General features: G+C 35.0%; 1 protein-coding gene across 1 annotated transcript in view; it reads left to right on the top strand.

Annotated features, from left to right (window-relative positions):
* LOC306842597 (voltage-dependent calcium channel subunit alpha-2/delta-1-like) overlaps positions 1–16267 on the top strand; it is a gene marked incomplete at its 3' end in the record, with an annotated part of 99302 nt that overhangs the window by 27985 nt on the left and 55050 nt on the right. The window contains exons 4-7 of the mRNA XM_079373552.1: positions 5214–5273; positions 8230–8265; positions 8646–8778; positions 15630–15761. Coding sequence (XP_079229678.1) covers positions 5214–5273; positions 8230–8265; positions 8646–8778; positions 15630–15761 — 361 coding nt within the window. The remainder of the gene's footprint in view (positions 1–5213; positions 5274–8229; positions 8266–8645; positions 8779–15629; positions 15762–16267) is intronic.

The raw sequence follows: 16267 nt of genomic DNA, 5'->3' as shown, positions 1-16267 counted from the left end.
TTGCCTTTGCGTCACTAGAGCGGTTGTCCTCCTGTTGAGTCAAGTCCGCCTCGGAACTAAAGTGATTCCATTTAGCTGAACAACTTTTAATGGGTGCTGCATTCACTGCTTGATTAGAAATCTGTGGTAGACTGTTTCAACCACTGATGTCTTAAATGATATGCTACAAATTATTTTGGGATGCAAGACATTGATCTAATAGGAAGAAATATTTAGCCGCAGATCAGCATAGAATGATTTCTGAAGGCTCATGTGACACTGAAGACTGGGATATGGCTGCTGATATTCAGCTTTGCCATTTCTGGAATAAATTACATTTTAAAAATATATTTAAATGCAAAAAAATGTAATTGAAAGATATCATAATATTATTGTCTTAACTGTGTTTTAATCAAATAATTGGACCTTCAAAACAAGAAAAATCAGTAAAATTGGTTACGTTGCAGTTGTATTTCTTTTCTTCACTGCAAAAATGCATTTCTTACTTAGATTTGTTGTCTTGTTTCCAGCCAAAATATCTAAGAATTCTTAAATCAAGAAGGATTTTCTAGACAAGTAAAAATTATTGCCTTGTTATCAGAAAAAAACAACAGAAACAGAAAACAAGATTTTGTTAATGTTTGTTAAATCGACACACTAGCTTTGAAAAAAAAAGAAAACTGTTAATTTTTTTTTTTCCTTCTGTCGACCCACTCACTGAAAGAATTATATATGGCTCGAGAGCCTATGGTTTCTGAACAGACTGTGGAATATAATCAGTCGAGCAAAACGCACGCTACCCATAGCAATGCCTCAGATTGACAGATATGTAAAAATAAACAGGAATTTCCTGACTTTTGAGCGATTAGTAACCGTTTTGTACATATTGCCATGTTAATTAGAATTCAAATGCATTTTGTTTTATTGACTACAATATCATTGATATTTGTCTGAGAGGGGCACTTTTGAGTAATTTTGAAAAAAGGACAGGGCTCGAGCCCCCAAAGCCCCTGCCCCTCTGCACGTCCCTGATCCGGTGCCACGGAACACAAGTTATTTTACGGATTAAAAATAAAAGAGTAATAAAATATAAGGTAAGGTAGTAAATAAGTGTAGAATAGCACTGTCTGTTTGCTTATGTGCATCAATCTGCTTGTAAACGGTGAGAGATGTTCAGGCAGGTGAAAAGCGTTTGGTTAATGGTGAATATTGACCTATCGTGTGTCCTGTTGCTGAGCCCCGCCTTGATGTAATGATTGACAGCTAGGGGGCGTGTTCGGCTCAGAATGCATTTTCAAATCCACAAAAAACTATATTCATCGCAGGGTATTTAATGAAAATGCAATTGAATCAGCATTTTGCTACCCTTTTGCTGCACCTTTGGCTCAGAATGCATTTTGAAACACTCATTGCTTTTTGCTACAATTATCACGTGGTATCACGATGAAAAGTGTCCTACTCCTAAATCTAAATGCATTTAAATGATAATTTTGCTACAGTTTTTGCTTGGATATGTAAAACATATCTACTCAATTTGGGTAATACATTTTAATTTTGCAACTTATAAAGCTTTAAAATATGTTTTTAATTTGCATATAAAAAATAGTGTAGAATGCAAATTTAAATGATATAATTGAATTTTCATTTTCATTTTGCACTAAATGTTGCACATATGAATGGGAAAATGTACATTTAAATACAGAAATACATTGCCATTTTGCATATTACACTGCAAATTGAATTTAGCTACACATATGCTTCCATAGCCAACAAGGTAAGCAAAATAATCTTTTTTTTATTTTATAAAAATAAAATATATTTTTTACTTGTCTAGAAAATATTTTTTACTTGTCTAGAAAATCCTTCTTGATTTAAGAATTTTTAGCTGGAAACAAGACAACAAATCTTAAGTAAGAAAAACATTTTTTGCAGTGTTTTCTTTTCTTTTATTTAATTTCCTTTCTTTTCTTTTTGTTTCCTTTTCTTTTTTCTTTCTTTCCTTTTCACTTTTTGTTTTGTTTTCTTTTCCTTTTTGTTTTTCTTTTTTGATTATCTTTTTCCTTTTCCTTTCCTTTCCTTTCCTTTCCTTTCCTTTCCTTTCCTTTCCTTTCCTTTCCTTTCCTTTCCTTTCCTTTCCACTTTTGTGTTCTCTTTTTTGTTTTTTTCTTTTATATTGATCTATTTCCCTTTCTTTCTCTTTTTTCTTTTTGTTTCTTGTTTCTTTCCTTCACTTTTTTCTCTTTCTGTTCGTTTTTCTTTTTGTTTCTATTTTTTGTTTCTTTTTTCCTTATTTTTATTTATCTTTTTTCTCTTTTCTTTTTACTTTTCTTTTTTTCTCTCTCTTTTATTGATTTCACTTGTAAATAGCATTTGCGTGTTACCTGCAGTAATGGTTGTCTCCTGTACTTTGTCATCTGAAGATGATGTCTTCTTGCTGAGAGGCTGCAGAAATTACAGTTCACATCAGTTCAACTCTCAACATTTGCCTGCCTTTGCTTTTTGCCAGGAAACATCTGAATGAATGAAACTCTCGCCCTCCGTCTTTCATTATCTCTATTGTACATAATTGATTATTCTCTATAATGAGCAGCAGAAATACTTCAGTCTTAGTTTCCATTATGAACCCCATGAACCTTTACTCCTCGAGGACCTCTAATGACTACAGGCCACTAATGAGTCTCTCCTGGAAACGGTTGTTATGGCAGCAGCATGCCGTCGATGCCGTGTAGATATATATCGACTTGTTTGCACACTGACGGTGTGTTATAATTGTAGTGCGTTTGCACGAGCACGAGTGACTTACTGTTTTGCATTTCTCTGATTTTGCTGCCATATTTTAGGAGTAAGGTTAGTCTGAACGCAGTTTTACATATCCTGCTTAACAAGCGCTGAGCGCATGTGTAAATGAAGTGTGAAACAGTGTATTTTTAGTTTCTCCCAGACTGTGCAGAGGAGGTGCAGAGACTGCTGGATCTCAGCCCAGACTTCCAGGTCTGGAGTGTCTAATAATGTGCGTGAGTGCCCGTCTGTTTATAAGAACACCATCCATAGTGTCTGGATAGAAGGGTTGACGTGCTTCTTTTTTTTTCGATGATGGGTGTCATTGTTGTAAAAGTTTTTGTTGGAACTGTGAGAGGTGTTGCAGACTGGAGCGAGTTGAATCTGAAATGCAATCGCTAGCTCCCACCTTACGAGCCCACATTTGCTATCTTATAAAATTACACAACTTTTTGGGGTTCAGAAGTGGGGCATTGCACAATTATAAAGTACTAAGTTCTAGATGAAGGGTTGGATTTCAGAGCAGTGATGGCTTTTTTGAGAGAGTATCTGATGATCTGAGGTATCTGTGTTGGTTGGCAGGTTTTGAGGTTTGATGGACCTGTTTATTTAAGGCAAGTGCTGGGTTGGGAAGCTCATATTACTGAACATCAGACCTTTCAAGTGAATAAGGCTCATATGATTCCATCTTCTTGTCATATAATTTTCTTTACTCTTTTAAAATAAGAGTTTGATGTATTATGTAGATAGGCTCTTGAAAGTTCACAGTACGAAACTTCCTCCCTTGTCTAACTAGACCATTTTATTGCAAGCTGCAGAAACATTCGGTTTACAAATTGTAATATCACAACCATGCATATTAGAATATGACTGTGTTTACATGTTGACACTTGTTCAGTATTCAGAAACTCAGCCTGCCCCAAACCATGTGGCCAGGTTTAAAAAAACAAAAAATAAAAATAGAAGTAGGACGTTTACATATAGTGGTATTAAAGGTAGTGAAAAAATTTGCTTTAAATTAATTTATTTAAAATAATGAATTTTATTTATATTTTATTCAATTTATTTTAGAATTTTGTATTAATTTACTAAATAAATAGTTTTTATTTTTGTGTTTGAAAATAAAATAATAATTGTATTTTAGTTGAATTTTATTTTTAAATATATATTTTTTATGTATTTAAAATAAACAACTGATCATGCAGAGTGTAATATTAAACACTATTGTAAGAGATTTTGTCACGCTACACTATATAGAAAAATGTATTTTGTTGCTGCTGAAGAATGTAGTCGTTTAGTTCTTTTTAAAAAATTCCATATATTCTGCACAGCACTGAAAATTATATTTTTTCTCTTGAGTTATACATTTGCTGATTTAGTTTAACCATGGTCGTGTGTAACTGACAGTAGTGCCAGAATTCATCTTGTTCTGTCCGAGTTGTAAAAATCCCAACATATATTCTGAAATATTGTATGTGTCAAAGAGTGAAAACTCATGAATCCTCGTCTTTGTTCTGGAAATGTCACACCATGTTACAGTAGCGTTTCCTTCAGGGAAGACTCTCAGACTGTGTGTGTTGCGGGGGTTGAGCTGCAGAGAGCTCCGGGTGACAGAACAAAGACCTGAATGTTCCGTTCTATTCTGTTCTCTTCTGCCCTTTTCTTAAAAAGAACCCACCGTCCTGTCAGACCTCTTGCCCACATGTTTGTTTGGTGTCACCTTTTGGGCAAGAACCAAGGCTGCTGGAACAGAATTGTTTTGTTTCTTCTTTATGCGAATTTAGAGATGATGTCTTGAGTTTTGGAACAATGCACACAGCAGTTCTATATTTGTTACATGACTAGTATCTATCTCCATTTGCAGTTCATTTGTTCGGTCCAGTTGTTTTGATGATTAAGGTCTGTGTATAGTCACACATTTGTGAACCTGGATCACAAAACCAGTTATAAGGGTCATTTTTCGAAATTGAGATGTATACATCATCCGAAAGCTGAATAATAAGCTTTCCATTGATGTATGGTTTGTTATGATAGGACAATATTCGGCTGAGATACAACTATTTGAAAATCTAGAATCTGAGGGTTAAAAAATCGAAATATTGAGAAAATCACCTTTAAAGTTGTCCAAATGAAGTACTTAGCAATGCATATTACTAATCATAAAAGAAAATCAATCATTTTAACCCATACAATGTATTTTTGGCTATTGCTACAAATATACTCCAGCGACTTAAGACTTAAGGTTTTGTGGTCCAGGGTCACATTTAATCTTTTTTTTTTAATCGTGATGGAAAAAAAACTAAACTATACATATCCAGTAGGGCTATATAATGTTGCTTTACGGTTGCATTTAATTTACTATCTCCTTATCAGAGTTGCTTTGATCATGATCACAGATACTTTGATGCAGTGCTAAACTAATTAAAATGATTTACTTTCTCTTGTTCTTTTTATAGACTTTGGCAACTGCAGCAGAGATTTTCCAAATGGAGCATCAATGGAAAGATGAATTTGGAGTAAGTGTTTCTACAAGTGTGTACTGAACATTTACAAGGTGCATATAGAGTTATTCTATTTGATTTAATGTTCCAAATCAACTCAAGCCAGTTTTATTTGTATTGCCCTTGTATAAGACATAAAGCGGCTTTACAAGATTAGATGTTAAAGGGATAATGGAAATTCTGTCATGATTTACTCACCTTTATGTTGTTTCAAACCAACACAGATTATATTTTGAAGATCTTTGGGGTCTGAACAACAATTGACTTCTATAAGGACAAAAAAAAAATAAAAATACAGACTTTATTCAAAATATCCCCTTCTGTGCTGTATTGGAGAAAAAGGTCATAGATTTGGAATGACTTACGGGTGAATAAATGATGGTAGAATTTTCATTCCTTTAATAGAGAGGAATCATGCAAATCTAAATCCAAATTAATTCAAATAAACTCAGGGCTGGTTATTACAAGGTTACTGGTTCACACAAGGAAATAGCCATTTATAATCACCATGAGCAGCTATACAAATAAAATGAAATTGAATGTGCCATGCATCATGCCTTTTTGGGGGTATTGTTTACATAAGACACATTATTGCATTCAAAAACAGATCAAATAGAATGCAAGGATTTCAAGACATAGACATTTAACTATTTTTAAACTGGCATGCTCAAAAACTGTGAGATGCAATTCAAAGGCCAAAGATGTCTGTCTTAGTGCATCTAGGTGTAGCGTGGTGCTTTAAAGGGCATGAATTTAAAGACTTTTCTGGTGGAGAATTTTACAGTGCAACAGTAATTAAAACACTGGGCAGTTAATGTTGATATTTTTAGCAGCAATCTCCCTAATCGACTAGCTGGCTGCTGGACGACTAGTCAACCATCTCTACTCGCAAGTGATTTGTTACTATGCAACTATGGTGGTCTAAGTAACACGCATAACAGCATGGTTCTGTGACCTTTCAGCCAATCAGATTGCTTATCCTGACGTAAAGAGATGAAATGTTGTTGAATATTTACTCATTCGCAGGACATCTAGAATGTCGATAAGCTTATTTCTCCACTGGAACAGATTTGGAGAATTTTAGCATTATAGATGACTTTCTCACTGATGGATCCTCGGCAGTAAATGGGTGCCGTCAGAAAGAGAGTCCAAACAGCTGACAAAATATCACAACACAACATCTAGCCCATCATTTAACATCATGTGAGGTAAAAAGCTGCATGTTTTTTAAGAAACATCCATCATTAAGGCATTTTAAATTATTATTATTATTATTATTATTTTTCTGGCCACAATCCATAGTGACCCTTCATCCTTTTTTTTTTTTTTTTTTTTTTTTTAAAAGTCCATCCCCTGTTGCCCTCATTTGATTGGTTTTGAATTGTTTTAGATTGTTAAACGGTGTTTGATCTGTGCATATTCCTCTCCTGATTCAGATGAAACGACTTTTTTTTTTAACTGGAGAAAGCAATATTATGTAGAGACTTGTATTTTAGATGTAAATAATGGGTTGAAGTTAAAAATGTCTTTAAGGATGGATTTATTACAAACATGCAAAAACACTCCAAAACTATTCAACCTTTAAATAGATAGATCACCCAAAAATTTTAAATTCTTTAATTATTAATTTTTTTTTTTTAATTATTCACTTTTATGTTGTTCCAAACCTGTGTGACTTTTATCCCCTTCTCTGCAACAATAAAAGAGGATATTTTGAGAAATGTCTTAGGGTTTTTTTGGGGGGGCCAAACAATAGAAATCAATGGTAACCAAAACAATTTGATTACCAACATTCTTCAAAATATCTTCTTTAGCATTCCACAGAAGAAAGTCAGTAATACAGGTTTGGAATGACATGAAGGTACATGATATGATAGATTTTTAATTTCTTTAACAGTTGTATTCAGTTAAAAATAGTAGTATCAGTTTGCATCCTGCACATTAAAATTGATTTAAGGCAATGGTAGACATCGTAGATGACTTACTTGATCGCAAGAATAAATTCTGATGTTTTATGCAGATTTTTAATTAGATCATTCCAAATGAAGACTGCAGGCAGTAGATGCTATTGAAATTGATACTACCTCTGCTCGGTTTCACTGCTAAATGCTTTGGTGTGTTAGACTGCTTCGTTTAGTTAAATCATGAGCCATTCAATTAAATGCAAACAAGTGAATAAATTGACAAATAAATAAATAATCTTATTGTACCAATGGCCAGAGTGTTTTTCCTCTGTGCATATGTGAGTTTGTGTTTAAGTGAGGGAATGTGTTGCAGCTTAATGGATCTAATTTCACTTCCCACACTCCCTGCAGATGTCGGAAGATTTGATTTCACTGAATACACATTCTGCATTTCTCCCGAGGATTTATTTTTACTGTAGACACACACATGCACGCACACACACCCACCATATGCTGTGAATGACGAAAAATGCCTGACCCCGGCAACACTGATGGCCCAGAGCGGTTTAACATCAGCAGGTTATCCTGACCACTTGCTGCAAAACCTGGCATTACCAATCTTTCTTTAGCTCTCCTTAATGCATTTCACACTTGCTGTAAAGCAAATGTATGACAGTTCAGATCTGTGGAACACATGCTGTATGCATACTTGGCTTAGTACAGTGATACTGCTACTGATTTGCATGATGGGTAGGTTTTCTGAGGACACATCACAGTCATACTGTACAGGTTAAAAGATCTGAGCTGGTAACCAAAAGGTTGCAGGTTCGAACTCCATAATAGTTAGTGCAATTATTTATTATCTGAGCTTTGCTTTATTTCATTTTTATTTTTTTGCAGTGGTTAAGAGCTCACTAAAGGGGAAGAGTATTGTATGGTTTCAGGAGACATGAAATATAACCTATGAGTTGTATGGACAACTTTATGAGATCTTTTACATGGTTTTACATCCGTGCCTGAAAAATGTTCCTTTCTTTTAATTATCATATTTTCCTCTTTCTCTGCAGGAGGATGATATAGTTTACTTTAATGCCAAGGATAATGTGAGTATATAATTCAAGACTCTTCTGCACACAGACACGCTCAGCATTTTTTTTCAAGCGCAGATACTATATCAAACATGAATACCGTGAGCTCTTCTGTCCAGTTATGATCATGCGTTAGTGAGCTTATGTGTGAGTTATTTCAGGCAGTCAAGATATGATGATAATAAATCTTCTCAGTTGACGCAGAATCTTCTGGCGGATACACACTGTCTGTGTGCCATACATCTCAACTGCCAATTAGGATGAGTCTGTGTAAAACACATGGTGGGAGCGTGTTCACTAGTGTGTAAAATACAAGACGGGAAGCAAAGCAGGATGAACATATAGAGAAAATTAGGTTTTATTCATCAAGTTGATTGCTGTTGTTTCTCTTCCAGCTTGAAGCCAATGAAACAGAAGGAAGGAAAAACCGGATCAGACCTGAATTTAAAGAAGATCCGTCATTCAAAAACCGCCTCACCTCCTACAACCACACGGCAGTGCATATCCCCACGGACATATATGACGGCTGTAAGTAACTCCCCCACCCCCCACAGACACACTTCCATAGCGCTCTGCCTGCTCCGCCGTAAACATATTATCTACTGCTGGGAATCTGATGAGACGCTCTGCTGCTGATTGCGTTGGATGTCAGTTATAAAGCGGAGTATAAGTGTGTCTTTGGAAGAGCTTTTGGAGGAGAATTATAGAATCCATTTGACAGCAAAGACTCTCTGAGGAAACTTTTGTCAGAATAAGTGCAGGTGCACTTGTTTGGCTAAGCCCACGGTGTGCATGTGCATCTATTTAAACTAAATATCACAATGATTTTTAGGCGGGGATAGTAGGCTGGCCAAGCCATAGAGTCTCCGTTGGCCTGCTGGGATAGCGTCTGGCCCGTTTGGTGTTAGACGGCTCTTCCCTATTGACCTTGTCATACGCACTCACATACAAATGAAAGACAAATAAATTCAGGTAATTACTTTGGCCATTGTACCCTTTGGTAAACAGAGTAGTGAGGTATTTGAAATGACATCAGGTCAGACAGATGTGCTCTGCGGTGAGCATAATGTTATATGGTGGATGAGTTTGCCTTCTTTTTAAATACAGAATACCGAATCACTTTAGAGATAAAGTGATGATTCAGTCTCTTAGCACTGTTTCCAAGTCTTTCCAACACATGCTGAAAGAGGTGACTGCCCCTGTAATTTAAGAAGGGAGTTTCCTCGTCGCTTGTCTTGTAATTGTATACCATTTTATGCAATTATCTGTGAGTCATTTCCTAATCCTATATTGCCATTTCTAATTTTATGTGTGAGTCATTTAGTCTTTTTGGGTAGGGTTGTTTCCTCTGGTTATCTGTGGTTCTCATCACAGATACTAAAATGTATTTGAAATAAAATACATAAATTTATATATTGATGTGCTTAAAAAAATACCCTGCAACTGTACTTTTGGTGTACTAAACTGGTATACGTAAAGTCTGGAACAACTAATTTTGTGCTTTATACACTTAAATTGTGCGGAAGCAGTGCCGAGGTCCAACTAAAGTGGAACTATTGCAAGTACACTTCAGGTTCACTTTAAATATCTTGAATTTCAAGACTAATATTATACAGAGATCACACAATCCTTATTAATAGTGATATTCAAAACATTTTAGGCATAATATTAAGAAATGTGCATTGTGCAAAAAAAGAAATACTCCAAATAAAATTTTATTATAATTTTATATCAGTAAGTCTTAAGTGATATGTCAATAAAGAGGTTAATGGTTTGAAAGTATACTTAAGTATGACATAAATGTATTTTAAATAAATGATGGCATAGGGTTTTTTTTTTTAACTAGAAGAGCCTGTTGGTTATTAATGTCTGTTAATTTTGTAATTTAAAGCTAAAGCTAAAGACTAAGGAATCCCCCCACTCACACTCATTAACTAATAGCCTATGAATATATTCTGAATTTGTATTATTCCTTCATATTCATATGTATTTTAAGTATTTTCCAAACTGAGAAGTGTGGCTTAAATGGAGTTATTTCATGCATGGCTACTGTTTGACAACCCTTCGCCATCTAGCACTCTTAGCATCTCAAAAGGTTTCAAAAATTAATGCTGCCTTCACGTGCTATCGGAATTATCATAAATACCAGTTTCCTAATCGGAAATTAGGAACAGCCTCTCAAGTCGTATTTACTACTGGGAAATTTGGAAATAATTTTGATACCAGAGTTTCCGAGTCATAGGCGGAGCGTGTATAAGGCTGGGAAACGCTTAGCCTTCCACTGGCCATGGGGACTTGGGGCAAAAATGCCACTAAATTGAACAAAAATTCCCCTGCACAAACAAATTAAATCTATTATGTCTGCTGCTAACAAAGTGAAAATTAATAGACTGTGTCGATTGTGGCATTAATTAAGATCTTCTCTTGTTGCACCGTATTTCATTTGAGGCGTTTTTAATGTGTTGCGCATTTTAGCCAATCACACACATTCTGTTGAGCTTAGGAATGCAATGGCCAATCAGAGGCGTTCAGATGAGTCATCGCTGAAACTCATCAGCCATGAGTGCGCGCACGTTCGCTGACTGAATTCCACGCAAATTCTCTTATCATAAACAACAAAGCGCAGATGTACGCACAATGTAAGAGATTCTTTCACAGTGTATACAGCTTCAGTGATTATAACTATACTTTTTATTTTTTTTTATTGGGGTTTTTCGTGTTCCAAATGTTGTTACTAGTATGTTACTAGTGACCAGACTGACTTACTACAGTTGAAATTTTGTCAATATCTTCCACACTGTATATACAGTATATAATTATTCTTAAGAAATTACCGTAATTCGCAAATATGCAAATGTGAATGAGATTTTAAGCTATTGCAGATGGAACGATTTGCACAGAATAATGACTTCAGTTTGATCTGGTCCTCAAACAAAGCTGTTATATGGCTTTGCAGAAGTCATACTATTTTTGCTAGGCCTCTTTACCATTCAAGTTCATTGTATGGATGAGATAGTCAGGACAATTTTCAAAATAATTCTTTGTAAATGATAGCAGAATTCATTTTCTATTCATTCAACTATTCATTCAAGAATTCATTCAACTATTCGTTTAAACTTGTATGTTTTATAGCGGGAGAGAGGGATAATAACCAAGTGACAGAAAGAGACATAGATGGAAGGCGAGAAGGGTAGAGCTATAATTGCTGCGGTCTTGGGTCTGACCTGACCTTGTGCCAGAAGGAAACATAGTACGTGTGTAGAATCGAGCTGGTGACAGACCCTCTCATACTCTGTACTTAAACACAGTTGTGTGTGAGTAATGTCCAATATTACTGAAGTGTCTATATGTCCATTAATTCCAGAGGTTGTTGACTCTATGTAAGGCAGTGCGAACCTAGTGGCTTTTCTCTAGCGACTCTAAAAGCAAAGTTTGCACACATCAAGCCCTATCAAACACTCAGATACCACGAATAGCCTGGAACCTCCAGCACACACACATAGACACACAGAAATAACAGATCTGCTGCTCCCGCCGGGGAGAAAATTGGATTTTCGTGGATAAAGTAGTACATCGTTTAGGGGTTTGTATAGAAGAGGGTGGGTGACCCCCCCTCTGCCACAGGGAGCTAACACCAAGAAAAACTTAACCATGATTAAGACAGACAACTCACAGTGGGTGCTGGCCAATTTCCCCTCTTTCACGTCCAAAAGGATTGATGTAATATAAGTGGAGGTTGAGGAAATAATCAACACTTTTGAGCATTGTGATATGTTACTGTTCATGAAAAAAAATTAAAATCTAAATTGTTAGAATCGTTTTTTTTTTTCATATTTGATGTTACTAGAAAAAAATAAGATTGACCATCAAATAGAGCAAGGCTGTCAAAAGGCAAAATGTACTGTGGAGAGCATGTGAGTGGTGTGAATTTGATTTTAGTTTGTGTTTGATTGAAACAAACCACACGTTTTTAAAAAGTTGTAGTGTTTGTGTTTTACCCCTCCATCAAAAAGGGCTAATGGACTAATTTTAGTCTATAAAACGCTTTAAATTTGTGTAGAAGTGTTGAACTTAGTGGCCAAAGATGTCAGGCAAATTGATATCTTCACCCCTTTATTCAAACAAGTTGGTATTATGTTGATGTGGGTTTTCTAAGCATATTTCGTAGAGGTGTTTGGAGAGTGTATGTGCTTTGCCTATTAATTGTTTCATTTGTGATAACATGAGGAAAAATGCTAATTGAGGAATGAGCATGTGAATGGCTGCTATTCAAATAGAGGGGAGAACCAATGAAATATTAATAACTGATTATATTGTAGTCAATGTATACTGCATTTTCTGTGAGCTTTTTATATTGTAAAATATAACCCATGTTCCATGATAACCTGTGGTTTGCTTTTTTTGCCAAATCATTTTGACAGTTAAATACCTTAAGCAAGTTTAGTGTTTTCCTTTTCCCAGTATAACACATTCTTCATATATTAATGGTTTAATAAAACTTGAAACATGAGTGGGTGGATGGATGGATGGATAGATAGATGGGTGGATTGATAGATAGTTAGATGGGTGGGTGGATTGATAGATGGATGCATGGGCATATAGATGGGTAATGGATTAATGGATAGATGGGTGGACAAATGGATGAATAAGTGGATAGGTGGATGGATGGATGGATGGATAGGTGGATGGATGGATAGTTAGATGGGTGGATTGATGGACAGAGTGTGATGGATGGATAGATGGATGAATGCATGGGCATATAGATGGGTAATGGATGATAGATGAATGGATAGATAGGTGGACAAATGGATGCATATGGGTATTATAGATTAATAGATGGATCGATAGACAAATGTGATAGATGAAGGGATGGGTAGATGCATGGACAGACAGATTAACAGATGGGCAGACAGATAAATTGGACAGATGGATGGATACATGGGCATATAAATGGGTAATGGATAATAGATGAATGGATAGATATAGACAAATGGGTGGATGGATAAAATGCATAGAGATAGGTTTTATACAGTAGATTAATAGATGGATAGATTAAAATTGGATAGATGGAGGGATGATAGATGCATAGATGGGCAGGCAGATTAATAGATGGATAGACAGATAAATTGGATGGATGGATGGATGGATGGATGGATGGATGGAGGTACAGATGGACTGATAGATGGACAGATAGATGAAGTGGTAGATGCACAGATGGGAAGATGGATGGATGGATGGATGGATGAATGAATGGATGAATGGATGAACAGATGGTTCAATAGATGGATAGATAGATTGAGCAGTAGATGCATAGATGGGTAGATGGATGATGAATGGATAGACGGTTAGGTTTACAAATAGATTGATGGATGAACAGATAGATAGGTAGATGGATAGATGAATCGATGTATAAATTGATAGATGAACAGATAGTTAGATGGGTAGATGAAAGAATGGATGGATGGATAGATAGATAGATAGATAGATAGATAGATAGATAGATAGATAGATAGATAGATAGATAGATAGATAGATAGATAGATAGATAGATAGATAGATAGATAGATAGATAGATAGATAGATAGATAGATAGAAATAATCAGATTATAGATAGATAGATAGATAGATAGATAGATAGATAGATAGATAGATAGATAGATAGATAGATAGATAGATAGATAGATAGATAGATAGATAGATAGATAGATAGATGGTTTTGCACAGGCAAGCACAGCTCACATTTTCGACAGTCAAAGTATGATTCTGATTATGTCAGTATTTGCACATACTATAATATCTGCAATTCAGTTAAAACACAACCTGATTTATTGTGAAGGCTGCAGTTTCTCTTGTCTTTTTTTAGACAAAAAGCTGAAGAAAATGTGCCTGTTGTGCTTCATTTCCTCTCTTTCTTTCTCTCAACCCTGCCCTCCTGTCTCTGCTGCATGCTAACCAATAAAATTAAAGTTAAGATTGTTATAACACTGAATTTTTCATGCTTCATTACAATAATTGTTGACACGCAGGCTGTTTTCTCACCTGATTAGCATATCTCTACCAGCACTTCTGACTGCCTATCAGCACGCAGCCTTTTCAGAAGCACAAGGTTTGATAGGATGATTATAGGTTTCCATGGTTGCCTCAGTGATGATGTAATAAAGTCAATTAGCTTGTTTGCGGCTGTGGAGATGAAGAGCCCTCAGTGCATAGCACAGAATTATTCTGTTAACAGCGTTTGAGATGAGAGTAAATTACACCTCTCATTGTGTCTCTCCTCCTCCTCTCACTTCATTTCCTCTCTCTGGACTGTGACCTCTATAAATAGATTCAAGTATTCAAATGGTTTTTATGACACTATTTGTTAATTAAAGATGATGTAATTATTTATATTATGAATAATTTAAATTAATTAATTTAGCATTCAATTTGATGATTATGACGATGATGTATAATTATTGATACACATACACTACCGGTCAAAAGTTGGAATTATTAAGGATCATGTTCTGAAAGATCATGTGAAAATTCAGCTTTGCCATCACATAAATAAATGGCATTTAAATTAAAATATATTCAAATAGAAAGCTTCTTTTAAATTGTAGTAGTATTTCACAATATTACTGTTTTTACTGTATTGTTCAGTGGTATTTTCATGCCATTGTAATACTGTTCATTTTTATTAATGTTTTGAGTCAGTTTCTTTTTAATATTTTCAATTTTAATTTTAATTGAGGTTTTAGTAATTTTGTGTGTGCCGTCTTTTTTTAGTAGTTTTTGTTCATATATATTCATTTTTAATTTAGTTTTAGTTACTTTACTATATTAAGCTAAGTAATCCAAAAGTGTTAAGCTAAATTAAAATTGTAAATATTTTTAGAAGCTGGCTGAAATAAAGAAAGTTTTATTTTATTTCAAATAATTATTTTTTTATTGTTTGTTCATTTTAATTTTAGTTAACTATAATAACCCTGATTGTTCATCAAATAAATGCAGCCTTGATGAGCATACGAGAGAAAAAAAATATTGTATTGCACTGTTAGTGCTATATCACTATTGTTATAAATATTACAAGGTAATACAAGTAAGACTTTCAGAATTTACTAAATTATCTGTTCAGATCATATATACAGCTAGATAGGCGGTTAGGTGGAGCTATGGTGCTAGTTAGTGGTTCCTAAGCTGTGCTGGATGGTTGCTATCAAGTGCATCTAAGCATAATAATTGGCCATAGAAAAAAATTAAAATAAATAACATTTGTTGACCAGAATATTAGAATTATAAAAAACAAAAAAGCAATTTTTCCAAGTCTTTTGTTGACCGAAGCCATAACAAACAATCAATGAAATGCCATGCATTGTATGCTATTGCCTGTATTCCAGCCACCATTGTGTTGAATGAGCTGAACTGGACTGAAGCACTGGAAGACGTCTTTAAGAAAAACCGAGAAGAGGATCCAACGCTACTATGGCAGGTGTTCGGCAGCGCTACTGGATTAGCTCGCTATTACCCAGGTATAAGCTCGTAGTGTCTGTTTAATTCAGAACTCACACATTTCATTGTGCATCATAATCAGAATCACACACACACACATCCTCCCCCTCCCTTTCCAAGACTCCACTGTCTCTAATTGGTAAACATAGCATGTAGTCCCAGCTCAAATTACACCAAATTTTCATAACAAATTATAATATCAAATATCTCAGCAGCTCAGCAGAGAGCTTATTGTATTCTTCTGAGATTTAATGATGACAGAGGAGAAAAGTAATGAGGTAGTCAATTCATTTTCATTACTTTCAGATTTGTAATTGGTAAGGCTGTACTAAAAAATGTTGCATATAAATAGTGTATTAGCCACCGTTGAACCTCTGTGCCTTAACGGCTTTATAAGAGTTTGAATTTCTCATATCTATCCTCATATTTTGCCAAACCTGTATGACTTTCTTTCTTCTGCAGGACACAAAAGCTGAATTTTGGAAGAATATTCTGATTATTCTTTTTCATATAATAAAAGTGAGTA

Source organism: Barbus barbus (assembly GCF_936440315.1).
Source record: "Barbus barbus genome assembly, chromosome: 23".
Lineage (NCBI taxonomy): Eukaryota > Metazoa > Chordata > Actinopteri > Cypriniformes > Cyprinidae > Barbus > Barbus barbus.
Note: the sequence above shows the minus strand (reverse complement) of the source record. Positions and strands in the feature narration are given on the sequence as shown.